General features: G+C 39.0%; 1 protein-coding gene across 1 annotated transcript in view; it reads right to left on the minus strand.

Annotated features, from left to right (window-relative positions):
- Positions 1-287: 287 nt before the first annotated feature.
- CLVS2 (clavesin 2) overlaps positions 288-27,109 on the minus strand; it is a 50,529-nt gene continuing 23,707 nt past the window's right edge. Inside the window, exons 3-5 of the mRNA XM_070952850.1 lie at positions 6,454-6,564; positions 3,668-3,888; positions 288-375 (exon numbers count right to left, since the gene is read on the minus strand). Of these exons, the coding sequence (XP_070808951.1) occupies positions 288-375; positions 3,668-3,888; positions 6,454-6,564 (420 nt within the window). The remainder of the gene's footprint in view (positions 376-3,667; positions 3,889-6,453; positions 6,565-27,109) is intronic.

Raw genomic sequence — 27,109 nt, forward strand, 5'->3', positions numbered from 1 at the left:
ACTATATAATTCCTATCATTACTTACAAATGCACAAAGAAGGAAACGACTATTTACAAACAGGTTGGCACTTAAGAGAATATATTATTGATATTTTCTCCTGTTTATTTTTTCCCCCACCCTGTTTTCCAGCTCAGTGGTAGCTAGGATGCCTGGCAAAACCTGCTGCCTCATTAGAATATGCTACGTTAACATGAAAAATAGGATTCCGACTTGTACATTCTTTCTCAATGGATGGCTCTGAAAAGCAATACCTTCCACCCTAATTCATATTTGATGCTCAGACTGCTAGTCAAGCGAAAGCAATGGCTGCATGTTTTCTTCTTCGTTTTTATCCATGCGCTTGAGCACTCCAGGGTCCACAACAGACTGAGACCTAGAAAAACATTAAGCAAAGATCTATTGTGACTCATTTTAGCGACAACAAAAAGGCAAGCTCCTTCACGTTATTAAAAAAAAGCAAGACTGCAATCAGAAAATATGCTTGGGGAATATGATGGATGATGCAAGACCCTCCTGAAAAGAAATCCAGCCATGTTTCCTAAAGCAGCGATGAAAAAAAAAAGTGATTTAAAGGTCAGATTTGGCCAGCAGGCCTCTCTTTTCAGTCTATTGTGGCTTTTGCTCACATGCATTCCCCACCTAAATGCCAACCTTCTTTAAAAATAAAAAAAAAAGCTGGTTCGCTTTGAAGCTGCAACTTCCAGATGGGTGGGAGTGATTTTCTTCCCAGTTACCTCCCTCACACCTTGCCTTTGCCATTAGAGGAGGCAAAGGCTGAATGAAGTGTGATTCCATGTTGCTAGGGAGCCCTTTTCTGCCTCTCATTTTGTATGGTTCCTGCTCTTCATTCCCAGGAGCCCTTCGCTCAAAAGTCTTTATTATAGCTGGGAAGACAAGCTGATGAACTAGAAAAAAGTGCATCTGAAAGTTTACAGCTGAAAGTCTTCAGAAGAATGGGCAAAGGTTGGTTAGGGAGCAGCCTTTTACATATATCATCCATCTGAAAGAGGGTTTTGGTGGGGGATGGGGAGGGGTTCCGTCAAAAGTTCATGGGCAATTGACAGCTTGCGCAGAATGACGTTCTTATGAGGGACAGTCCATAGCTTATTGTGCATGAAATTGCACATGAATATAATAATATGTGAAAAGGGGGGTCAAAGGCTCTGTTACAAAATAAGATCTAAAAGAGGGTGTTGCAGCACTTGCCCGAAGGGGAGTGGGCAATTCAAGTAGAATTAGGCATAGATGCTGTCTTTCAGCAAAGTTCAGCTCAGCAAACTTGGAATATTTCACAGTTTAGTAGCTCAGCAACACACTGCAACCATTGTGGAGCCATATCAGTAGTGGGTTGTCCCTGGTTCGCACCGGTTCTATAGAACCGGTAGTAAAATTGGCAGGAGGCTCCACTCACCGACCCTGACGTCATGAAAACGCTTCTGCGCATGCGCAGAAGAGCATGCATATGGCCCCGCTGCGAACTGGTAGTAAAGGTAAGTAGAACCCACCCCTGAGCCATATTGCTCTTCTATATGCAGATCCCAACATGGAAGTGCAGGTCTATATGCAATTCCTTCCCCAGAAATACTATCTAACTTGGTTTTGAAAGAATTGTATGGCATCTGGATAAATGGTGTGGGAGATAGGCAAGTTTGGTATGATGAATGCATGCTAACTATACCCTTGTGCACACTAAGCACAGGGGTGCTAGGGTCATGTTCAGGGGTGGGTTTGCTTTGTGCTAGGGTTATGTTCAGGGGTGGGTTCTACTTACCTTTACTACCAGTTTGCAATGGGAGCGCATGCATGTGTGCACTTCTGCGCATGTGCAGAAGCTTCTGCGCATGCACAGATCATTAATTGTGACATCTGGGTGGGTGGGCGGAGCCTCCCACTGCTTTTACTACCAGTTCACAAGAACCGGACAGAACCGGGAGCAACCCACCACTGGTCATGTTCCTGCCTAAAGTAAATTCACCTAATGTAAAGTGAGGAAAATCTGTGTATGCACGAGAAAACTTGCCTGTTTATGTGGGTTTCAAGCTAGCACTCAGCTTCAAAGCTGACCTTTAAAATCAACTGATTTTCCCACTCCCCCTCATCCTTAAATGGTCCCCTTTATCAATTTTATTTTCATTGTCTAAATAAATGATGATGGCGTTCTAACAATGGAAACCAATTGGTCGATGTTCTGGCCTCCATGTTCAGAGGCTAGAGATCATGAAGTGAGAAACGAATGACAGCTGTCAGCAAATGCGGAGCGAATACTAATCCCCAATGGTGGGGGGGGAAGGGAAAGGATAAGCAACAAGGACAGTTGAGAGGGCTCAGTCCAAGGCCCTGGAGAGCATATGCTTCTCTAAATTTTCCAGGAAGGGCATTCTTTAGTTTCTGAGGAAAACAGTCAGGGTGGATTGTGTATGTACAGCAAATTTCCCAGGTCTGATAAATTTACAAAAGTAGTTTTTCTCCCTCTCTCTTTTTTTGGTGGATCTGTCTGAAAAATGAAAAGTTGGCCTTCTCTTTGATTATGCACAAGCATAATGATGCATAGATGCTTTGTGAATAGAGTAGTATATCGTCTAGAGTAGTATATCCCTATATCCAGAGAGGAAGCATCTGCAGCCATAACACTGTTTTATATCCCCCTCCATGCCCTCTTTCTCCTCCTATAGTTTATAGTTTACAGCACCTTGTACAATGAAATTAAATGCCATCTTCAGTGTACATCATACATAAGAAAACTATAAAAATAAAACAAAAACACACATTTTTCACATTCTATGCAATTGAATTGAAACCCCCTAATACTGCATTAATATTACACTATACTATACAGTAGAATTCAATATAGTTACTGCTCTGGGATAGAAGCTCTTTTTCAGCCTATTTGTCCTTTTTTTTTTATTGTCCTGTACCATCTACCAGATGGTAATAGTTCACACGCACACAAAAAAGGTGCCCAGGATGAGATGGATCTTTAAGAATGTTTTGAACTTTCTTAAGGCAGAGGGAGCTATAAAACTCTTCCAAAGAGGGGAGGGGGCAACCACTGATCCTCTGGGCAATGATGTTAATGATGTAATCCTCTGGGCAATGACCTTGACCCTCTGTAGTGCTGTCCTATCTGCCACTGTGCAATTGGCAAACCATACACAGGTGCAGTAAATTAAAATACTCTCTATAGTGCAGCGGTAGAAGGTCACCAGCAATTTTTCATTCAGTTGTTGTTTCCTGAGAAGACTCAGGTAGTATAATCTCTGGCTGGGTCCTTTGGACCAGTGCTGCAATGTGAGCACCCCAGGTCAGGTCTATATAGAGAAAGGGAGTTTTCTGCTTACAAATGGGAGCTGAAAGCAACTGTTTTGATCTGAGCAAGATTGGAAGCAATTATTTAATCCTCTGTATAGAGAAGGACTGGGAGGAGAGTTGGCCTTTCAAGCAAAGGAAGGAATACCAGAGGATGGGGGGTTCAATTCAAGGAGGAGAGAATGGGTTCCAGACTGCCATGTGAGCAAGTTGATTCAAAAGTTTACTTAGCTTCCCATCCCTAATTTTTTTTGGAATGGCCCCATAATGTAAGAGGAAGGCATTAGTACTTAAGAACAGATATTTGACCTGAGAGATCACCTAGGCGTTTCCTGCTTCAGAAGATGCCATTAACTTACCTCTTCATGGATTTGGGTGAGAGCTCCTTTTCAACTTCTTTTGCAGATGTGTTATAGGAGTCTACACTATATTCACTGTCATCATCATACTCATGATCCAGCAGTGTTCTTGCCCATGTGCCCATGTCGTAAGGTGGAAGCATTCCTCCAAATTCAGAAGGGAGAATTTCAGGATGAATCAACTGGTGCAGACTGTTGAGGTTGTTTCCATGGAGAAATATCTAGGGGAAAGAGGGATGTAATACATTGTAAAATGATCAGAATCTATAATAATAAACATAGCTATCTGAAAAGCTGCATAGCTCAAAGATGTGGTTTTTATCACAGAAGATTTCCCAATTGTTTCAGAGGATTTTTTTTAAAAATGCAATTGGTTGCCTAAAGATGCTGCTGAGAAATTACTCACGTTTCTACTTCCAAGTAGCATCTGGAATCCAATGAAAATGAATCCTGTTCTATAATCCAAATAGCTCTAACCACACTCCTTCTCAAATGTAAAAGGCAAATTATGGGGAACATCCAAGCTATTTTGGGCTATGACATGTCAGGGTGCCTGATGCTCAAAGGGGAAAATAGTACACACCTAATTTGTCATTGCTATGTAGGAACTTTTTAAATGGATTCTTAAGGCTTTCAGCCCCCTTCAGGGATTACTAACATATTTGTAAAGAGGCTCGCAATTTGGGTGTCCTCCTAGATTCCCAGCTGTCTCTGGAAGATCATTTGACGGCCGTGACCAGGGGGGCTTTCGCACAGATTTGCCTGGTGTGCCAGTTGCGCCCTTCCCTGGACTGAGATGCCCTTCGCACGGTCACTCATGCCCTGGATACTTCTCGTTTGGATTACTGCAACTCTCTCTACATGGGGCTGCCCTTGAGGTGCACCCGGAGGCTCCAGCTGGTGCAGAATGCGGCTGCGCGGGTTGTTATGGGAGCTCCCCATTACTCCCATGTAACACCTCTCCTGCGCGAGCTGCACTGGTTACCAGTGGTCCTCCGGATCCGCTTCAGGGTGCTGGTACTCACCTATAAAGCCCTACACGGCTTAGGTCCAGGGTACTTGCAGGACCATCTCCTGCCTGCCTCCCACTGTCCTGTCCGCTCACATAGGGCTGACCTCCGCAGGGTACCGTCAGCCAGATAATGTCAGCTGGCGACATCCAGGGGTAGGGCGTTCTCTGTGGGTGCTCCTACCCTCTGGAATGAGTTACCCACCAAGCTCCGGACGGCGCCTGATCTCCGCTCCTTCCGTCAGAGCCTAAAGACTTGGCTATGTCAACAAATGGGCTGAATTCTGATTCTGTGGTTTTATTATTTATTATTTTGATTTTAATTGGTATTAATTAGACTCTTCTTTTATCATTGTATGTTTCTAGCTTGTGTTCACCGCCCTGAGTCCTTTGGGAGAAGGGCGGCATATAAATTTGTGATAAATAAATAAATAAATAAACAAACAAACAAACAAACAAACAAACAAACAAACAAACAAATACAAACTCCACCCCATTGGTAGTGCACCATGAAATTACACCCATATCCAACAGGGGCAGAGCTTGAGACCCAATGGTGCAATGCATCTCTCTCCCCATTTTGATCCGAAGCCTTCAGATGCCCACGATCCACTGAATAACGAAAAGTCCAAAAAAGATTACTAATTATGCTTTATTAATTATCCAAAGGTTTTGACCAGGTAGACCACAACAAATTGGGGTTAACCCTTAGAAACAGGAGTATACCCAGGCCTTTCCCTCTGCCTATTGAAGAAAGTGTATGATGATCAGGAAGTAACAATTGGAATGGAAGACTAAGCAACAATTTAAAAAAGAGATCAGTGGAAGACAAGGTGATTGGATAATATCACTGATGATAGAAGCAACAGTTTACAAGAATTCAAAGCAGTTACTGACAGACATTCCTATTAGTAGAATTGTACCCATTAGGTCACAAAGAGAAGCAACTGGAAACCGAAGAATTTAACTGCCTTCATCTTCTATAGAATTTGGTATTACTGTATGCTTCCAAAGAGCAAGCTTATTAAATTGTCCATTTCAAGATGCTTTTGAAACTTAGCTGCAGCTAAAAGAAAGAGACCTTGGGATTTTAGTGAGAGGCATGGTTTTTGGGTGAATGTATGCATGTCACTCTGTGTGTGGGTTTACTGGTGTTTTCACCTTGTGCTTAGGATCCAATTAAAAGTAGAATAATGTTGGGTTTTTTTTTTTACTATTTTTACATGTTGCGTTGATAAGCATCAGACAACAAATACAGAAACAAAGTGAATCTCTAGAGTTGAATTACCGCTTATCTTTAAGCTACTGGATGAGATTCCAATGAATACATCTGCCATGGACTGTGTGAATATATAGCAATACTTTTTACCAAGATTACATAGCTTAATTCTCCCATTTCAGAACCGTGTTTTTAAGATGAACGAAGTCTGCTTAGACAGCTGTGCAAATAACTATTCAGCTTTTAATAATTGGGACTGACTTGTGTTCTTCAAGAAACAATGAGTTGAAAATCCATTTTTATCCTTTGCTGTGTTCTAAAATGTGTTCGTATTTGTATGTACATGGAGAGCTTATGCATCAGAGACAAATTCCTTGTGTATCCAATCACATTTGGCCAAGAATATTCTAACTCTATTAATGTTTTATCTAGCATAGGTATATAATTAAAGTCACAAAACAAGACACTGGAAACATGTATTTGTTCTTTAGTTTTCAAGGCTATCAGTCCTTTCATAAAGTTATGAAATACGATGGAAACAAAGACGAATAAAATTACCCTCTTCCTTGTCTTCTCCTTTAAAAATGGACGTATAACTGTATAAAGGGCATGGATGTACCATGGCTGATTGACAAAATGAATTCCTCCAAATCGAGCTGGGAAACTGTCCTAGAAGAGAACATAAAACAAACAGTAGATATTTTATCTTATTTGCCACTTTCTCTATAGCATTGCTGTGAAAACAGGTAGTGCTCGACTTACGACCATAATTGAGCCCAAAGTTTCTGTTGCTAAGCAAGACCATTAAGTGAGCTTTGCCCCATTTTATGACCTTTCTTGCCACCATTGTTAAGTGAATCACTGAAGTTGTTAAGTTAGTAGCGCAGCTGTAAAGTGAAACTGCCTTTTCCATTGAAGTTGCTTCTCAAAAGATCAGAAAAGGGGATCCCATGATCCCAGGACACTGCAAGCGTCATAAATATGAGACAGTTGCCAAGTGTCTGAATTTTGATCACATGGCCATGGGGATGCTGCCATGTTTGTGTGAAAAATGATCATGTCCCTTTTTTTAGTGCTGTTGTAACTTCGGTCAGTAAATGAACCGTTGTAAGTTGAGGCCTACCTGTATAGGATCATATAAATTCATCCTCACAATAAACTTGTAGACAGGTTTCACTATAATTATTCGGATACAAACCATTACAGATAAGCTTTTTGTTTAAGATCATGTCTTCAGACTAGTGATTTTCTTTTGCAAGCTCATTAAAAAAAGTTGTCTTCCACTCCAGGACAGTAATTCTGTATCCAGCTACAAATTCTGATAAATAAAGAATTCTGATAAAGAGAGAGGACGTTTTCTACCAAGCAACAATGCACTTATTTTCTGCCTATATTATTTGCCACCATATAAACTTTCCATTTTATATGCACAAATGTACATGCATTTATTTTTATTTGAAATAATGATTAGGTTTTTACATACAGTATGTTCTTAAGCATCTTAGGAATCATTGATTAAAAATTGGAGGAGGGAAGAAGAGGATTTAAATGCTTTAATAAATTAAAACAGCAGCTCGATTATTCCATGCTAAATTATTTATGCATATAACTGTTGGGTTTCAGTTGAATAACCGAACTGTGAACACTGCATGCTTATTTGTCATTATCTCTCTAGTTCTTAGCTGAACACCTCCAGTGAGGTTTTTCACAGTGTGTTCTATTGTTCAATGACTCCTAGTGTCAAGAAATTAATCTAAATATTTGGCCTGAACTTCCTTCATTTTCATTTCAATCCTCCTCCTTCAATCATTTCAATCCTCTAATCTTCTTCTGCTCTAAATTTAAGAATAGAGCTGTCCTTTATTGTAAGTAGAACCTTTTAGTTTGTTGAAAATTATGACCACATCTTACCCCAGGCATCTGTTTTGTAAGTTAAAAATTAAAGCTTTTTAAAACCCTCAGTAATCAGCTTGATAGTTGGCCCCCTTATCTTGACATACCTCTTCCATTCCACTTCAACTTCTTCACCTCTCTTTTAAACAAATATCCTACCAAGAACTGGACACGGTACTCCAGATGCAGATGAATCAGTATAGAAGGCATAGTCCTAGAAACAATAGGCCCCCAAATCCAGACCCACTCAGTCTTTCCAGGATTCAGTTGAAACCTGTTGTTACGCATCCAGATTCTTACAGTCCAGGGGTGGGTTCTACTTACCTTTACTACCGGTTCACAATGGGATCACGTGCACACAATTTCTTCGCTCGTGTGCGCATGAAGTTTTTGCGCATACGCAGATCGCTTATGATGACATCTGGGGCAGTGGGCGGAGCCTCCCGCCGGTTTTACTACCGGTTCTTGTGAACCTGTCTGAACTGGGAGCAACCCACCACTGTTACAGTCTCCATACACCAAATAAGATGTTCATGCTATTGCTTAATTCACCAAAGGCTGAGATAGCATACTGATGATGAACTAACAAGCTGGTCTTATGTAAATGTTGAAAAGAAGAGAGAGCACTGAACTCTGCGGCCTACTCCCCTTTCTAATATATAATCATGTCTAATATTAGATTATCAGTTTGCATCACAGGAAATTCTCCCCAATTCAGTGAGTTCCATCAGTATTCTTGATTCAGCTATGTTGTGCATTTCTTCAAAACTCTTAAAAGTGTTGACCTAAACCCTCAGAATATCTCGCAGCATAGCTAGATATTCTGAAGTACAAAGAAACTACATTTAACATTCATTAAATTTTACAATCAATTCTTTTGCCCTGGAGATCCTTAGTTGTCTTTATATTTTCAATCTAAAATTTGTTGAATGGAAATTATTGAAAAAATCTTTTCCAATTCTCTCAATTCCACTGGTACTTTCCATTCCATTAATATTTTTGAGCTAAAATACAGCCCTTGACAGTCTTCGTGAATGATGGATCATGTATGTATGTATGTATGTATGTATGTATGTATGTATGATGTAATTATAAGGCAGAAGTGACTTGGGTGATCTTCAAGTTTCTTCCAATCCTTACATTCCATGTAATTGTTATATGTGACATTTTGCAACATTCAAGGGAACATCTACCCTTTTCATTTTAGCAGAAGCTAGGATATATCAAGAATGACCTTTCTGATGTTTCTGAATTAAATTAAAAAAAAACAAACCTATGGAATAGCCGTAGGATGTATGCTCAGCAAAAACATAAAAAGCCAACCAATAAGGATATAAAAGAACAAGTTTAGCAAGAAAGTAATCTGGCAACATCTATTTATTTTCATCTCTATATTTTTCTCCCTGATGCTAGATGAAATCTGGAGCCCATAGGCCCTTTTATACCAGGCTAATGGCTAGCTCATCTACTTCTATTCCATGCTACCATTTGAAACTGATGATTGATGGGGCTACAGGTAGTCCTCATCTTACAACCATTTGCTTAACAATCTTTCAAAGTTACAACGGCACTGAAAAAAAGTGACTTGGAACTGGTTCCTCACACTTAATGACCATTGTAGCATCCTCAGTTGCATGATCAAAATTTGGGTGACTGGTAAACAGCATGTATTAATAATGGTTGCAGTATTAATAATGGTTGCAGTGTCCCAGGTTACTTGATTGCCATTTCCAAACTTCCCAGGTTGATTCCGACAAGCAAAGTCAGTGGGGGAAGTCGGATTCGCTTAAGGACCATGTAATTGCAGTGATTCACTTAACCCTGACAAAAAAAAAAAAGATTGTAAAATTGGGCAGGACTCATTTAACAACCGCCTTGCTTATCAATAGAAATTCTGGTCCCAAGTTGAGGACTGCCAGTATAGTTTCTAAGAGATGCTTAGCTTTTATTCCACGCTGACCTGAAAAATCGACATGCAAGATTCAGAAAACTGACAGAAATTTAGTTTCATTTCTCAGAAGATAAACATCTATTTTCATGTAGCTGTAAAGTAACAAATGCAGGATTAGACACTAACACTGAGCATCATGTACTTTTCTATATAAGCCCTCTATTCACCAAATTATAATGCTTCCCATGAGGATTAATGAGATGGGAGGTTTTCATCTCCCCCTTTGCTGCTTTGGTGGCTGCTCATCTGGAGAACAAAGCAGTTTGATGACAGACTATTGCTATTTTATAGTGGCGGCTTTCACTTGGATATAGAGATAGTCCTCAACATACAACAGTTCATTTAGTGACCATATGAAGTTACCATGGCACTGAAAATAGTGACTTATAACCTTTTTCATACTTATGACCGTTGCAGCATCCTCATGGTCACATTTTTTTAATTTTTTTTAATTTTTTTTAATTTTTTTAATTTGATTTATATGCCGCCCTTCTCCGAAGACTCAGGGCGGCTTACAATGCGTTAAGCAATAGCCTTCATACTTTTGTATATATTTTATACAAAGTCAGTTTATTGCCCCCATAATCTGGGTCCTCATGATTTACATTTGGGTCCTCGGGATTTACAAATCCCACATGATTTACATTTGGATGCTTGACAACTGATTCACATTTATGACAGTTGCAATGTCCTGGACTCCCGGGGTCATGTGATCCCTTTTGCAACCTTCTGACAAGCAAAGTCAATATGGGGAAGCCAGGTGCACTTAACAGCCATGTTACTCATTTAAGAACTGTAGTGATTCACTTAACAAATGTGGCGAGGAAAGTCGTAAAATGGGGCAAAACTCACTTAACAAATGTCTCACTTAAAACCATAAATTTTGGGCTCAATTGTGATCGTAGGTTGAGGGGTACCTGTAGATGAGGTTTCTATTGGTGTCTACTTATACACACTTACAGAGGTGGGCAGGGCATTCTATCAAACTTCTTTGTTGAAAATTTGATACAAGTTGAGAAGCTCCTTATTTACTCCTTATCTCAGTTCGATGTGCTATTGTGTTGGGGTGAGTAATAATGTCTAGCTATCATTCTTGTAACTGCTCTGAATTACAGTGTAGCCTTTTGTAATTTATTAATACCTCTAATCTAGCACCCAGCAAGAAAACAATAATAAAATATATTTTTTTCAGAAATCTACTAAAGATATTATGGATACAACAAGAACAAGAGTAGCTGGCAAATATTATTATTTTGAAGCTTTTAGAAGTATCAGCCTCACAGAAGTATCAATTGTAGCACAATGATATCAAGCGTTAATATTGTGACATCATTTTGAAAATGTGATGAATTACATCATTTAGTTAGTTTACACAAAAACCTATGCAACACCATTATTTTCACATGCAACATTACTTATGCTATAATAAACTGTGTGTTATTATCAGCCCGTTATTTTACAATTTAAATTTAATCTATAGTGATTGACATAATACTGATCAAACCAGGGGTGAAATGCTCTGAAGTCTGCTACCGGTTCGCTTCGCTACCGATTTGCTTTGTGTGCGCATGCACGGTATACGCCAATTGTGTGCTTTGCACGCATGTGCACCGCAGGCACTACTGCATGGCGCTGAAAAAGGAGGATTAAAGAAGCCTTTTCTAAATCTGCAAAGGTAAGTAGAACAGTGAGGGGAGGGAACAGTTGTGCCACGTGATTTAGATTTGCTAGAAAGCAGGACTTTCTGTTTTCTAGCTAATATAAATAGCGCGGCACAGCTGATCATTGGAAATATCGGTTTGCCCAAACCGGTAGCATTTTTTACTACCGGTTCAGGCGAACCAGTCTGAACCAGTAGCATTTCACCCCTGGATCAAACCAAATCAATAAATTCCACAGCCTTAAAAGAAATCTAGGAAGATAAAATCTAGAAGGGTTAGATGAAACCCAGTGGTGAAATCCGATTTTTTTTACTACCGGTTCTGTGGGCGTGGCTTGGTGGGCGTGGTGTGGCTTGGTGGGCGTGACTTGGGCATGGTAGAGGAAGGATACTGCAAAAACTCCATTCCCACCCCACTCCAGGGGAAGGATACTGCAAAATCCCCATTCCCTCCTTACTCTGGGGCCAGCCAGAGGTGGTATTTGCTGATCTCCGAACTGCTCAAAATTTCCGCTACTGGTTCTCCAGAACCTGTCAGAACCTGCTGGATTTCACCCCTGATGAAACCCAACATAATGTGAATGACATCCTATCTTCCATAGCTTCTGTCTCACCATCTGTTCTAAAGAGCCCTTCAATCTTGGCAGCTGATTGTGATATCCCACCCCTCCTCCCATTTAAATGAGGACAGTGATTCCCTTAGCAGGAAGAAATTAATTGGATATCACCTATATCTGAGGTCATGAGGTCTGTTACCAGTTCAAGACTGCCTCCAGCAAACAGCTGTTGTTGTACATTTTATTAGCTTTGGAACAAAAGAAATGTATAATCCACTTAATTACCTATGAAACAGAAGCTTGGAAAGATGAGTTGAATGAGATTGTGACAGTGACAAGCCTGTAAAAAATAGGTATTTTTGAGACTTTCATTCATTTCCTAAAACTGTGATGTGTGGGTGTGTGGGTGTCTTCGTGCATGTGTTACAATAGTAAAATCAAAGAAAAGAACGAAAAGAACAGAAAGAGTGAAAAGTAGAAAAGAGAAGGAAAAGACAGAAAATAGAAAGAAAATTAAGACTATAATAAAAAGAAAAGAAATGAAATGTATGACTTCCAGCAGTTATCACAAGTACAAAACCTGTCTAGTTACAAACATGTATCCCTTCATCCCATATCCCATCTCTTATCTATAAATAAATCCATAAATCATAATCTTTTCAGTCCTCGTGACAGCAAAAAAGAATTACTAGAAGGAACAACGTATCTTATTTTAAACTTTAACCCAATAGGTTTAATTGGAAAATCAAGCTTTCCAAATAAACTAATTCTCTGATTTTTCTATGGGTATGCCTACATATTTTGTTAAATTTCTGTTTATTTGGGGAGTTTGGCCTTCTGAGAATAATTTTGAATGAAAGAGAACAGACAGTACCAGAAGTATGATTGCAGTTAAGGAATCCATTAAGGACTGGCTAGTGAGAAAAATCCCCTCAGAGAAAGCTAGAAGAAAACCTCCTTAGTAATTTTTCAGAGTCATAGCAACCCGTTACTTATGAAAGAAATAATTATTGATTGGCAAAAGGCCAGACTAACACTTACTGTAGCAAAAGATAAGAATAAAAATGGGGGGGGGAATCATTCTTCCTTAGGGAGAATAAGACAAGGATGGAATATTTTCTTAACCGTAAATGAAACACTATTACAGGTAATTTTCAATTTACAAGTATTCATTTACCGACCATTCAAAGTTAAAATGGAACTGAAAATGTGATCTACAACCATTGGACGATCCCCATGGTCAGGTGATCAGAATTTGGGCTCTTGGCAACCAGCACTTATAATGGTTGCAGCATCCCAGAGTGATCACCATTTGCGACCTTCTTAGCCAGCTTCTGACAAATGAAATAAAATGGCAGAAGCTGGATTCGCTTAACAATTTGCACAATTCACTTAACATCTGCAGTGATTTCCTTAACAACCAGGACAAAAAGGTCATAAAATCAGAGGCGACTCACTTAACAACCGCCTTCCGTACCAATCAGTTGTGGTCCCAGTTTTGGTCATAAGTTGAGGACTACCTGTATAGAAGAAGTATAGTATAGAAGTATAGAAGGATTAAAAACAAAATTCCCCTTATTGCAGAAAATTAATCAAGACCTCGATAGGTGGAGGAGGCTTAAATTGTCCCTGACTGGTAAAATTGCAGCGATCAAAATGAATATCTTACCAAAATTTCTATTTCTATTTCAAAATATACCGATATCACTAGATAAAAAAATTTTTTTGGATTTGAATAAACATATCAGGAATTTTTTGTGGGAGGGCAAGAAATCGAGGATTTCTCTTAAGACACTTCAAGGGAAAAGAAATTTGGGAGGGTTCGGGCTCCCTGACTGGGAATTATATCAAAAGGTGGCAAAAATAATTTGGATAAAGGAGTGGATCAAATTACAAGAAGGGAGAATTTTGACACTAGAAGGACACGACCTCCTTGAAGGATGGCAAGCTTACCTCTGGGATACAAAGGATAGGAGGAAAACTTATTTTCATAAACATAAAATTAGAGAGACACTGATTCGTACGTGGCTGGAAATTAGACAGAAGATATATACCAAGGTTCCTAGCTGGTTGTCGATTATGGATGCTCTAGTGGCCCCAAATAGGAGAGGGAATTATAAATTGGGCACATATAAGGATATCTTGGATGAAGAAGGGAAGCTCAAACCTCTGGAAGTATTGAGGGACCAGGGGTTTAACCTGGATTGGTGGAACTATCTCCAGATTAAGTCTAGATTTCAAGAAGATAGAGATAAATGTGGTATTGAAATGAAATATGGATATTTTGATAAAATTATTTGGGGACCAGATAAGAAAATGTTATCAAAAATCTACAACTTTATATTAGATGAGGATAGAGCAGAGTCGATAGCTAAAAATCAGCTAAGCATTTGGGAGAAAAACTTAGGATATGGCCTTAATTTCAATGACTGGGAGATAGCTTGGAACAGGAATTTCAAAATAACGAAATCGGCAACATTCAGGGAAAATCACTACAAAATGTTGCATAGGTGGTATCTAGCCCCGGACAGGCTGGCCAAAATATTCCCAAATTCCTCTGCTTTATGTTGGAAATGTGGAAAGACGGTCGGCACCTTTTATCATCTTTGGTGGACTTGCCCTGGGACCAAAAAGTTTTGGTTAAAGATTCGACTCTGGCTCTCTGAAATAACGGGACAGGAGATAGCCCTGGCCCCGGAATCTTTTCTCTTAGGTATGACTGAAGATGGTCTCGACAACAATAAAACCCAACTGGCAATTCAAATTATTACTGCGGCTAGATTAGCCTTTGCGAAACTCTGGAAATCTAACTCTACCCCCTCTGAGGAAACATTAATAAATAAAATTCTAGAGTGCTCAGAGATGGCTAAATTGACGAGCGAGCTAAAAAATGAAGAGAATTCTAAGTACTACGAAGTATGGGGAATTTGGTATAACTGGTTAAAGAATAGGATAAAAATATGATAATAGGCTATGATTTGTTAGACACCCGAAATGGACTTAATCGTATAGAAATGTAGAGAATTGTATAGAATTGTATATCGTATAGTTATGGATGGAATTCATCCAATGTTTGATTCATGAAATGTGTAAACACTGTACCTCGGATCAAGATTGTGATTGTACATTGTCTTTTTAAAAATTGGAAAATTCAATAAAGTATTTAAAAAAAAAAATTCTCCCTACTAAACCACAAAACAGGTTGTTAGGAAAGAGAACTCCCAGACCAGAGAGGTCAGCAGGAAAGGTCAAATGACAAAAAGAATAGTATCATGAGCTGACAACAAGTGATGTATACATATTAAAGAGAGAAAGAGACAGCAAATGTGAAAGAAGTTTATGAGATTTGTGAAATGAGAGAGACATTTTTCACTTCTTCAGCAAGTTTTAGTTCAGGATTTGCTAGAGGCTTTTTATTACATTATGGAAGTAAAGTCAGATGAGAGTTAATTTCTATCACTAAGAAAACAGGGGGAAATAATGAAGAAAATGAAGGCAGAAAGGGCATCTGATGGAAGTGTATAGCAATGAAATATTAGCTTTCAAAGAGAATAAACATAGAGATAGGAAAAGTAGAGAACAAGATAGAGTAACTTTCTTTCAGAAGCAGTAACGTAAGATAAGAAGCAAACTGTTAGCTTCAGAGTTTGTGTGTTGGCAACTCACTAAGCACTCAGAAACCAATGTCCCAAAAGTGCTTTTTCTGGAGGCAACTGGACTTTCTTGTTTTTTCTTTGAAGACATTTTGCTTGGATCCTTGGATGAAAGCAAAAAAAAAGCAACCATGACCTGAATGACTGAAAATCTCTACAGACTTCGGAAACCAATGGGTTTCTTAGGATTCAAAGGCAGTAAAGTTAGACCAGGGTAAAATGCCAAAGAGGATTTTACTGAATAAATGTTCAGAGAGTTAACAGAGAAAAATCTGTTATACCTTTGGCAGGAATCCCCAAAACAGCAGCAGAACACTCTGAAGTTAGTATTTGTGTAGGAGTCTTCCAGAACTTTGGATCTACCTTGCGATAGTCAATATTGAACAACTCTTTTCTTTACAGACAGAGAACATGCAAGGCTTCCAGTGGGGCAAGGCAAACTAATGCCTGCATTTTTCTCCAACCTGTAGATTGTCAAAGCCTTAGGGCTGAAAAGGCAGCTGGATGCGAGATCCAGCCTGCCAAAATTCTTTCTAGTACACAGAGAGATCTGGAGATAGTCGATATATACTACAAACAGCTATTTTTTGTGAGTAGAAATCAGGACAGCACCACAATTCCTCTTGTTTTTGAATCCATAATGTATCATGGAACGTACAGTGAGCCATCTTAACACCCTGGCAAAACCATATGAAGATCAGCTATTTGGACTCCAAATCATTAGGCCTTTAATTTAAGGGGTAAAGAAAGGAGAGCTGGGAGATTGAATGGTGAGCTCTGGAAAGGAAATCCTATCTATTGCATAGGAAAATTTCCATATACCAGTTGTGGAATAATTAACAGATTAACAGAGTTGGAAGGGACCTTGTAGGTCATCTAGTCCAACCCCCCCAAATACATGCACATGTATAGAAGTGAAACTTATATTCTACTTCATATATGATAACCTTATTGAGAAGTAACTACCATCAAGTATTGGATTTTCTTCTGAGTAAATCATGTTGAACATCCATTAACTGCAATCTGGTATATCCATAATGTTGACTATATTTGGATCTGGTGAATCTGACTATCGTTTTCAATTATTTTCACCTTATTGTTTTGTAGCAACTGCGACAAGAGATTGCTATAAACCCTTTCTTATGATCTGTGCTCAAATCTAGGAAGGGATATCAATGTGGGAAAAGATGGCCTCTGGCATACAAATAGAAACATACTCTGTTATCCATCTGTCACTGCTCTTCAGAAATACATAACAATGTATATGCATCTTCTCTCAGTTACCATCTGTTTATATGCCTCATTTAATAAAACTGTGGGGAGGGGAGAGGGTATACTGTTCCTGTGTGTGCATTTAATTGTTTTTTTCTCCATTCATTCTTGTCTGATGCTTCTTCCATGGGAGCATCACTTCTACAGCTTGACACGTTTGCTCTCTCTGTTGCTTTCTGAGCATTTGCAGTTTTATTTGATTAATTTTTATTCAAGGTCTGTTTTAGTGTATTTGGCAGGAAAAAAGATCTGGAATGTTTTAACAATAAAGTTATTGCTTATTTATTCTTTACGTATTACATGTACTTCCTGCCTTTCATTTCAAAGCACGTGTACGCTGTAATACTGCACGAGAATAAATTTGGGGAATGGGAGGGGGGAGATGCTCCCTAGGAAATGTCAGATAAGAGAATCCATAGCCCAAAACTGCATAATGGGTAGAGGAAGAAGCTCAGAAGGGACCCATCCCCAAGTTCTCAGAGCATAAAGGAGATGGTAGGAGATTTGTACTTTCAGATTTTCAAAATTATTTAATATTAATTAATTAATTAATTAATTAATTAATTAATTAATTAATTGTATATAGCCAGCCATCTCATGAGAAATGAGTCTAGGCAGCATACAACAGCCATCTGGGGATGACTAATATAGCTTTACAATAAAGTAGAATTCATTCATCTAGTTGTGTTTCCTGTCTGGTCTATCTGGGAAGGCTGACAGAGGCATACATGGTGCTCCCTCCTATTTTTTCCCAAAATGACAACCAAGTTCATATTTTGAGCTAAGAGAGTGTGACTAGTTTAAGGTTAACTATTGATTTCTTATGTCTGAGAATGGACAGGAATGGGGGGTCTCCTCATTCCTAACCTAACACCTTCATCAGTACACCACACAGGCCTTATGATAAGCACAGGATTGGGACCTCCTGTTCAACATTGGCAAGTCAGTGAGACGTAATAGCAACGTTCATTCTCTGCCATGGAAGCTCAGTGGATGCCTTTGGACCAGGCACTATTTCTCAGCCTGTCCTTCCTCACAAAGTTGTTATGGGGAAAAAATAAAAATAAAATCAAATGAAAAGAGGGAGTGTGTGCATGCTCCCCTTGATCGCCAGCACAGAAATTAGAATAACATCTAAAAAAATAAAGGCCTTAAAGTGTTTCTTAAAGTCTCAGGAAAATATATGGCACTTAAAGTTGGTATAATATATTTTGGGGGAATTATTTACTTACAAAACTGTGGGGAGCGGTTTTGTTACACTCTAATCTAATAGATTCTGCTTAACTTCAGTTATGGTATTGCTGTCCAGAGGCCTCTGGGTGCTGAAACACAATAACATGGAGTTCATGCCTCAAATCTGTCCCTGTTGATAAAATAGGGCTCTCAAAAATCCCATAAAATTGCTTTCAAGTTAGCTGAATAAATCCAAGATGAAACCAAACCAAAACTCCATTTGGAGGTGGGATATTTTATGAGGATAGGGATGCAGTGACTCAGTGGCTAAGATGCTGGGCTTGTTGATCAAAAGGTCCGCAGTTCAGTGGTTAGAATCCCTAATGCTGCGTAATGGAGTGAGCTCCCATTTGTCGTCCCAGCTTCTGCCAGTTCGAAAGCAGGTAAAAAATGCAAGTGCAAAAATTGCAAAAATGCAAATGAGAAATAGGGATCACCTTTGGTGGGAAGGTAACAGAGTTCCGTGCGCCTTTGGCGTTGAGTCATGCTGACCATAACGACCACAGAGACGTCTTTGGACAGCGCTGGCTCTTCAGCTTTGAAATGGAGATGAGCACCGCCCCCTAGAGTCAGGAACAACTAGCATATATGTGCGAGGGGAATCTTTACCTTATTTTATGAGAAGTCAAAGTTTAATTCCTGTGCATAGGAAATCTGCTTAGAATTGCAGCCTAGAGTCAGTGGCATTTCAAGCAATGACATGAATAATCAATGAGAGCCACATATCAACAGAAGAGCAAATGTTCTGCTTGCTGCATATTCAGATGTGTCTCATCTGAAACTCTAGAAAATGAATGGTGATCAGCATATGTAATACTGAGTTGCTGGGACTAAAAACATCTAACTCAATAAAAGCCAGATTTCTATTATTCATCTGGGTTGTAACTGCTGTGGCACACAAAGCTCAGCTACAGCATAAGAGCTGTCTAATCTTCATATTATGCATTCATTTAGGAAATCTGTAGAACATGTGATGGACGCAAAGAAAGTCCTAAGCTTAATTGCAATTGAGGATACAATTTTAATGATTTCAGGTATCAAGGCTGGGAAATGATTCTGCCTGAGACTATGAAGAGCCAGTGCCTGCTAGAGATGACAGACCAGAACTGGATAAATCAAATGTTTATATTATATTCCTACTTAAAAAGAAATGTACACTTCCATTCTTGTGTTATCATGATCAGAATATATTCTTTTGCAAATACCCAGTAGATGACCGAAAGAGGCTGTTCTAATGTGCAATGGTGCACTGTATTTTACAGAGGATTTCACAGAACATTTGGGAAATCACAGCAAAAGAAATGCCCTTGTATAAATTCCTCAATCTTGATGTGTTGTGTGGGGAAATTGAGCTAAAACCTTGATATAAAATATGGTGGGCATACAAATGTACACTTTAAGTTAATGACTCTTGCTTCACTGACTCTGTTTTTCTTGAATTGTGATTGTGGCTTCTGACCGAAACATTCATCTGTAGCATTCTACTACTGGTCTCTTTCTTCCTGCAAAAAGGTGACAGTGTATTATGTGAATCTAGAGATCCTCAACTAATTTTTGAACAACTTTGGTTCACTCAAAACTGGGCTTCCCAGTTGGTGGAAGACTAATTTATATACAGCTGCATGCCTTGATTAAAATACTCCAAAGACTATCCTTGCTATCATAAATGTTTGGATTTATGAGCTTTATTTCAGTAAACATTTCAAAACCTACACAATATTGATTGACAGCCTTTAATGGCTGTTTTGGCATTACTTTAGCCTGCTGTTTAAATTTGTAACTTTATAGTGTTTGATTGCTGTTCTAGTCTACCATGAAAATTCTGATAAATAATAATAAAAGTGCATTATATAACATTATTCAAGATGATTTGTTATCTACTATAAAATATGTATTGAGATTTGCATGACAAGACACAAAAGAAAATCTTTGCCCTTTGGAAATCTATGCAGCAGTGCTTTGTGTCAACCTCACCAGTGAAATTGTAATGTTTACAATCAGAGCAAATTACTTACCATGGAGAGTGTAAGTGCGAATTTAAACTAGATGGTGAACATTCATAATCCTATTTGTCTCTCCAGCGCCATTCATGTACATAATATGCATAATATGCCACTGTAAGTGTCATATAAAATGCTTAATTTTGGAAATGTCAAACATAAAACAGCCTTGATAAATAAATCCAGGTACATTAATGTAGCACTGTAATGTAATGTAGGCAAATTTATCAAGCAATAAACCTATCCATTGAACATAACTGCACAAATAGTAATGCTGAAGACATTCCAGCAGTCTATCAATAAAAAGGATACCCAAGCTTTTTAATTAGTTGCTGTCACCCTTTCGTTAAGTATGATGAAGTCAAAATATCAGTGGCATACAAGAACTTTATGCTAATATTACATCCTGAATTACATACATAGTATATTCTCATAACCAGACTGAACTCCATTGTGATAACATGGGCCTTGAAGAATTTGGATACATATTATGAAAAGCTATAACCAATGAAGATTTTCACCTTTGCATGTTCCCTATAATTAAGGCATATAATTTCTTACACATACACGTGCCAGAAGCCCCATTTTAATATAAAGCTCATATGCTTTGCTGTGTGAAAAAGCTTTGAGAGCAAAGGAGTGGAAATGATTCACTGATGGCCAACTGTTTTAGTATACTTTGTGTCATGCCTTCTCCTCAGACATCTCCTGTTAAAGAAAAATTACGAGGTTCCTGAATTATAAAATTATGAAGCAACAGTTACTCCCGGAGACTCTGAAGTGGAATGGAAAGACCCTTAGAGGACAGAGGCGTCCAACTCTGAGAAAGGTCTTCCAGATGAGACAATTCTTGGGAGTATCAGATACAACTCATCCATGGCCCACTGTAATAATCTTACATAGAACTGATCTTTGATTAAGTCTTTGAGGCTCAAAGTTCAAAAGTCCTCACTGTCAGAACAATTGTTGGAGCAATGTTTATAAACACTTCGTTTGTGGGCAATGCCTTATTAGCTACCTTTTCCTTCAGAGACTTTTTAAACTTGTTTCAAATGGGTTACTAGTGACCAGGTGCAGTTTTACCCTAACCGAGACATTTTGACTAGTTTGTTGTAAATATGCTCTACCTAATCTTTGAAAATGTTCAAACGTTATAGATACTCCCAAATGTTATGGCTTTTAACTACTTAAGAGAACATGGATAAATACTCTGATTTCTATATGAGATCTTCCACTTGCCTTCTAGGCTTAACTAAAATTTATGTTCATGTTTGTTAAGGTTTTCCCTGACTTAAGACATTCTAAATAGCAGCTGAGCCTTTTTCCTTTTGCATCTCATAAACCTCAGGATGCATTTGATGAGTGTGTGAGGTGTTTTTGCATGGCTGTATCTCAATTTAAAATATCCTTTTGAGAAATAATGTTCTAGCATCCTCTTCAGTGGTATGAAGATCTTTTTTTACAGTCTATAACTGTTAGGACCGATTGCTTAGTCTTGCTTGTCTCGAGCTTAGTTTCATGGGCAGATTTTTAAAATGTATTTTAAATATACTTTTGAGACACTTATTTTAATTACTTTGGAATGTGATTAGAGTCCTTTTCCTTACTGTTAGCTGCATTGGTGCTTTGAATGTATATTTCCATATGCATAAGATACCTCATTAGATTTTGCTAATTTTCAGTTCTGTACTGCATCCCTACATATTTGGGATGCAGTTTATCGTGACTGTAGAAGGTATTCCAATAATTGTGTGTCCATCTCTGATACAGAAAAACTAGATTAGGCAAAGTGTGAGGCACCCAAAATATGTGCTGGATAATGCAGGATACTGTAACGTAATGTTGAGACACACAATAAGACCATTAACAGAAAGTATCCATTAAAATTACTGATAAATACTAATGATAAAATTTCCAGTAGTAACAAGGTGGCCTTGTCATAGCAGTCTGACTTATGGCAAAAATGTTCCTAGCTAAAAGAGATTGCTGAGCAGAGACTCTATATTACAAAACTGTGAGGTATGTGGGTATGGGAGAGAGAGAGGGGGGGGAGGGAGGGAGGGAGGGAGGGAGCGAGAGAGAGAGAGAGAGAGAGAGATTACATTTAAAAATTCATACCTACTGCTCTTCAAAATCATTACAGGTAAGAAGAAATCTTCTTGGCAGAGTCTCTGTTTGCCCCTCACATAAACCTCTAAGATCTGTCTGTCTTTATACAATTTAATGCACGCTTGCATATTAACTGAACCAGGTTCACCAGGGTAATTGTCAAATTACTAGGGAACTGGTTTGCATTCAAGTACATAGAAAATTACATTGATAACTCACCATTTTCCAGGGATGTCTCTGATGTAATTTTTATCCCTGCTCTCTAGTACCTAAAAGTAGCATCATTAACTGTTCTGCCTTGAATTGCAGATGTGAATGCCTTTAGCGCGGTCCCTCATGCTGTGAGTGAGGAACAAGCACCAGCAATGAACTCTTCACAGACAAGAGCAGTGAGTATTTATTTTTCCATCCGGTAGACACACAATGCATGTGAAACCTGAGGAGGTTTATGTTTGATGACAGCTTGTCATTTGGACAAAAGTGAAGAGGCAGCAAGCCTTCTCAAAATTATGTATTTTAGAGATAGTTTTTTAAAAAAATCTAGCAAGTGAAAGTCAAACATGAATATAAAGTACGAAATATATCTATTCATTGATTTACTCTTTCCAACACATTGCCTTTGCTGTCTTTTCTAATAAGCTACTGTATTTTTAGTCTGACTAGGAGTATAATGACCAAGAGCAGGGAGAGTTGTGTTGCATTGGCAGCACTTTTCTCAACACGAAAATCTCCACCCCACCACCTGTCAATTTATATGTCATATATGTCATATCAACAGTATCAGTGTTTTCTCCAAAATAAGCTATGTGGTCACAATGTATTGACCTCACGTATTTGGCAGTGGTGGGTTGCTCCCGGTTCTGTCCAGTTCTTGTGAACCGGTAGTAAAAGTGGTAGGAGGCTCCGCCCATCTGCCTGGACATCATAAGGTATGATCTGCTCATGCCCTCCCGTTGCGAACCGGTAGTAAAGGTAGGTAGAACTCACCCCTACTATTTGGTATGCTCCAGGTGACTCCTATCTTCCCAGCCTAGAGTAAAGATTTAGTAATCCAACACAGAGAGAGTATGTTTGGTGTAGTGGTTAAGCACCAGACTAGAAACTGGAAGACTGGAGTTCTAGTCCTGCCTTAGCCAGGAAAGCAGCTGGATAACCCTGGACCAGAGGTAGTATTCAGCCGGTTCGGACCGGTTCAGGCAAATCGATAGTAGCGACCTGTGGGTGAGCCAGCCCACCCAGCCCGGGGCTATGCCATCCTATTTAGCCACGTTTTCAAGCCATGTGCATGCATGAAACCCGCACGTGTGAACAAAGCGCATGTGTGGAACATGTGTGTGCTCACATTTTCAGTGCTTGGTGAACTGGTATATAAATTAATTGAATCCCACCTCTGCCCTGGGCCAATCTCTTTCTTTCGGTCCTAGGAAGCAAACAAGGCAAACCATTTCTGAAAAAGCTTGCCGAGAAAACTACAGGGATTAATTCAGGCAGTCATCATGAATCATGACTGACTTGAAAGCACCTCCCCCTCCCACCCAAAAAACCCCCCAATATAATGAGTACCAAAACTGTAATAGATGAACATCATTTTCTTCCATCTGTTTAGTCTTTTGGTATGTGATATTAAATTTATCTTTGCGGAAAACATTGATGCTTTACTTTGATAGATGTGTTGATTTTGCTTTCGCTAGCTCAGTGTATTCAAATCATGTTTCATCCAACCAAGCAAAATAAATAAAATTATGTTCCCTCGGAAGAAACAGATCATTTTTTACAAGAGGTTGTTCCGCACAGTTCATCTGTCTATCCTTCAATGGGTTTACATGGAGCAAAAACCGACAGCACATTAAGGAGTACTGTATTGTACATGTAGTTATTAGAAAAGGCAGTTGTTTTCCTCTGAGGAATTAAGCTCTCAAAAGTTGTTATTGATTTGCTATAATGCATTGCTGACAACAGGCTAAGTGGAACTTTGTATTGGTGGAACTCAGTCTACCAAGCCAGCATGCAAAGCAAGCTTGAGGTCCTCTGTTTTTTTTTTTCTCCTTAAGCCAAAATCCTGAAAGCCAATTTTATTGTATACCTTCTTAGCTGCATGATACTACCAATAATATTCTAAATGTGCTATGGATGAATTTTGTGCTCTTTGGAACTTAGTTTGGTAATGCTTTTGAATGGCTTCTCCCAAGCATTAATGTTCTCTGCCAGAGGTTACAAAAATTGTCTTCTATAATTTTTCCAGCAGCAGCATTTTAAAATAGGCAACCCTTTGGTATATAAGCTGGTTTGTTGCTGAGTTTGATGTACGCTATGCCTTTCATGGATGAATTTTATTTTATTTTATTTTTTTTAAAAAAAATCTGTACTCATTTCTCAAAGTTGGCAAAAGACTTATAAATAGCAGTAGACTTCCCAAAGCACTATTCGAGACAGGGAAGTCTTTGAAATTACTGATGAAGGGGATATGTCAAGTTAAAGGTCTACTGTCAAAGATTAGTTTGGAAGGAGAAGCAGAGATTCTGCCTCTCCACCCCATTAAATATTTCATTCAGCATTCCATCCATTGAGCAGTCACAGAAAATTCAAAGGCCATATGCAGAGATTTTTTTCTTTTGTCATAAATAAACAGCACTGAGAGTTTGGAGGTAGGATGAGTGGAAGGATGCAAGACAGAAGAGAGTGCAGGAGGAAGACAATAAATTAGAAATTTTTCAGAAGTTTCAGCATGGGTGGATTCTTCTGAAACATTTTTACTTTTCCCTCTGTCTTACCTTGGTTGCTAATATTTAGCTCCTGAAAATTCAGAATGACTGAAAGAGATCTATAAGATATTAAAATAATTTGGGGAAAGATTATGAAGAAAAAAAGGCTGATCGCAGATAATGTAAGAAATGTATAAACTTGTTCATCTCACATTCATACATCCATACTCTACATACAACATGTAAGCATATATAGCTTTTAGGCCAAACCTGTGTATCACACAAATACACACACACACACACACAGAGAGAGAGAGAGAGAGAGAGAGAGAGAGAGAGAGAGAGAGAGAGGGAGGGAGGGAGGGAGGGAGGGAGGGAGGGAGGGAGGGAGAGGGAGATGGAAAAAATGATCAAATGTTTATCACTGATCACAGTGATCAAAAGCTGATCACATAAAATAAAGCCTGATCTAATATAATATGGATTGAATAATTCCAGAAGAAATTAATGAGTAAAGTACCCCACATAGTTTTCAATTCTTTAGCAGCAAGTGGGTTACTTCAGTCAACTTGCGTTTTTTTTAAAGTACCTAACAGATGAATGAACGATTTGTAAGAATTATGCATGCATGAAAACTGTATTCCTAATTACAGCATCTGAGACTCAGAGGTGTAGATTTAATTTCTTCAGCCAATTTAATTCCTTTCAAAATGAAAAGATGGCACTGACCTATACAGTACTTTGGCATCTGAAATATCAATTCATGCAGGGATGGGTTCTACTTACCTTTATTACCAGTTCACATCAGGAGCGCTAGTGTGCGCGCTTCTGCAGATGCACAGAAGCTTCTGTGCATGCGCAGATCACCTATGATGATGTCCGGGTCGGTGGGCGAAGCCTCCCACCAGTCCGAACCGGGGGCAACCCACCACTGAATTCATGGCAAGGGCAGATCCTTAAAAGAAAAATTCTTCATACATGGACAATTATCTGTCGAAATAACTAAATCAGATGGGTTGAAATTTAAACTTAAAACAGAAATCTGCCAAATAGAAATAAGTATTTTCTGGGGGAGAAGGAAAATATATTTAAAATGTAGCCATCCAAAGAATGATAAAACAGCATGATGACTTTTCCTCCCCTTACAACTGAGAAATAGTTGAAAAACATACCAAAAAAAACAAACAAACCCCAAAACAAAACAAAATACTGCACTATCTTGAGTAGAGTGCAGGATAAAATCAGATTATTCTGAAAGGAAAGCAACCATAAACTCATAACCACAAATTGCAAGATACATGAATTTGGAGTACACATATCAGGATAAGATCTTTCGTATACTGTACTGATTTTCCTAGTGAGGATTCAGGATGCAAATGCTTATCCAAGTTATTTTGCTTTATAGTATAGGTAGTCCTTGACTTATGATCATAGTTGAGCCCAATTCTTTTGTTGCTAAGTAAGACATTTGTTTAGTGAATTTTGGCTCATTTTATGACCTTTCTTCCAGATTTGTTAAGTGAATCAGTGCAGTTGTTAAGTTAGTAACACGACTGCTAAGTGAATCTGGGTTCCCCATTGACTTTGCTTGTCAGAGGGTCTTGTTCTGTCCCTGTCTCACACACGCACACAAACAGACAATCGGGGGTTAAATAAACTGGCAGACAACCAATTCTTCCGATAAGAAGCTTGGCAGCAACCCAGTAGCTGCTTGCCAAGAACTTTACTTATAAACAAAATACACACAGTCAAGAATTGTCCAGTTCGTAAAATAAATCCAAGGCCGATAAAGTTGTTTCCAAAGATGCAATATGACTTGATAGTAGTTAGTTTTGTCCGTCACAGAGTCTGAATGGCCACCTCACCCCCTTTTATACCCTGTGGGGTGTGGTCCAGTGACTCAGCTTAATCTCTGGCACGCCTTTTCTTCTGTTGCGCGCGCTTATCTCTGCGACGCTGCTGAGGATCCAGCCAAGACTCATTTCCCTCATCACTGTCCACCTGTGGCTGCGTGGACGTGCTTGGCCCCAGCCCTATCTCTTGCCCTTCGGCGGATACCGAAGACATTGCCAGAGAGGAGGGTCCTGGAGAGGGAGGCCTTGCCAACTCCTCTCCTTCACTCTCGGAGTCCTCTCCTGCCGATGACACAGGCTCAGGTAACGGAGCCACAACAGGTCTCAAAAG

Source organism: Pituophis catenifer, unplaced genomic scaffold (assembly GCF_029215685.1).
Source record: "Pituophis catenifer annectens isolate HBS135680 unplaced genomic scaffold, rPitCat1.0.hap2 SCAF_1, whole genome shotgun sequence".
Classification (NCBI taxonomy): Eukaryota; Metazoa; Chordata; class Lepidosauria; order Squamata; family Colubridae; genus Pituophis; species Pituophis catenifer.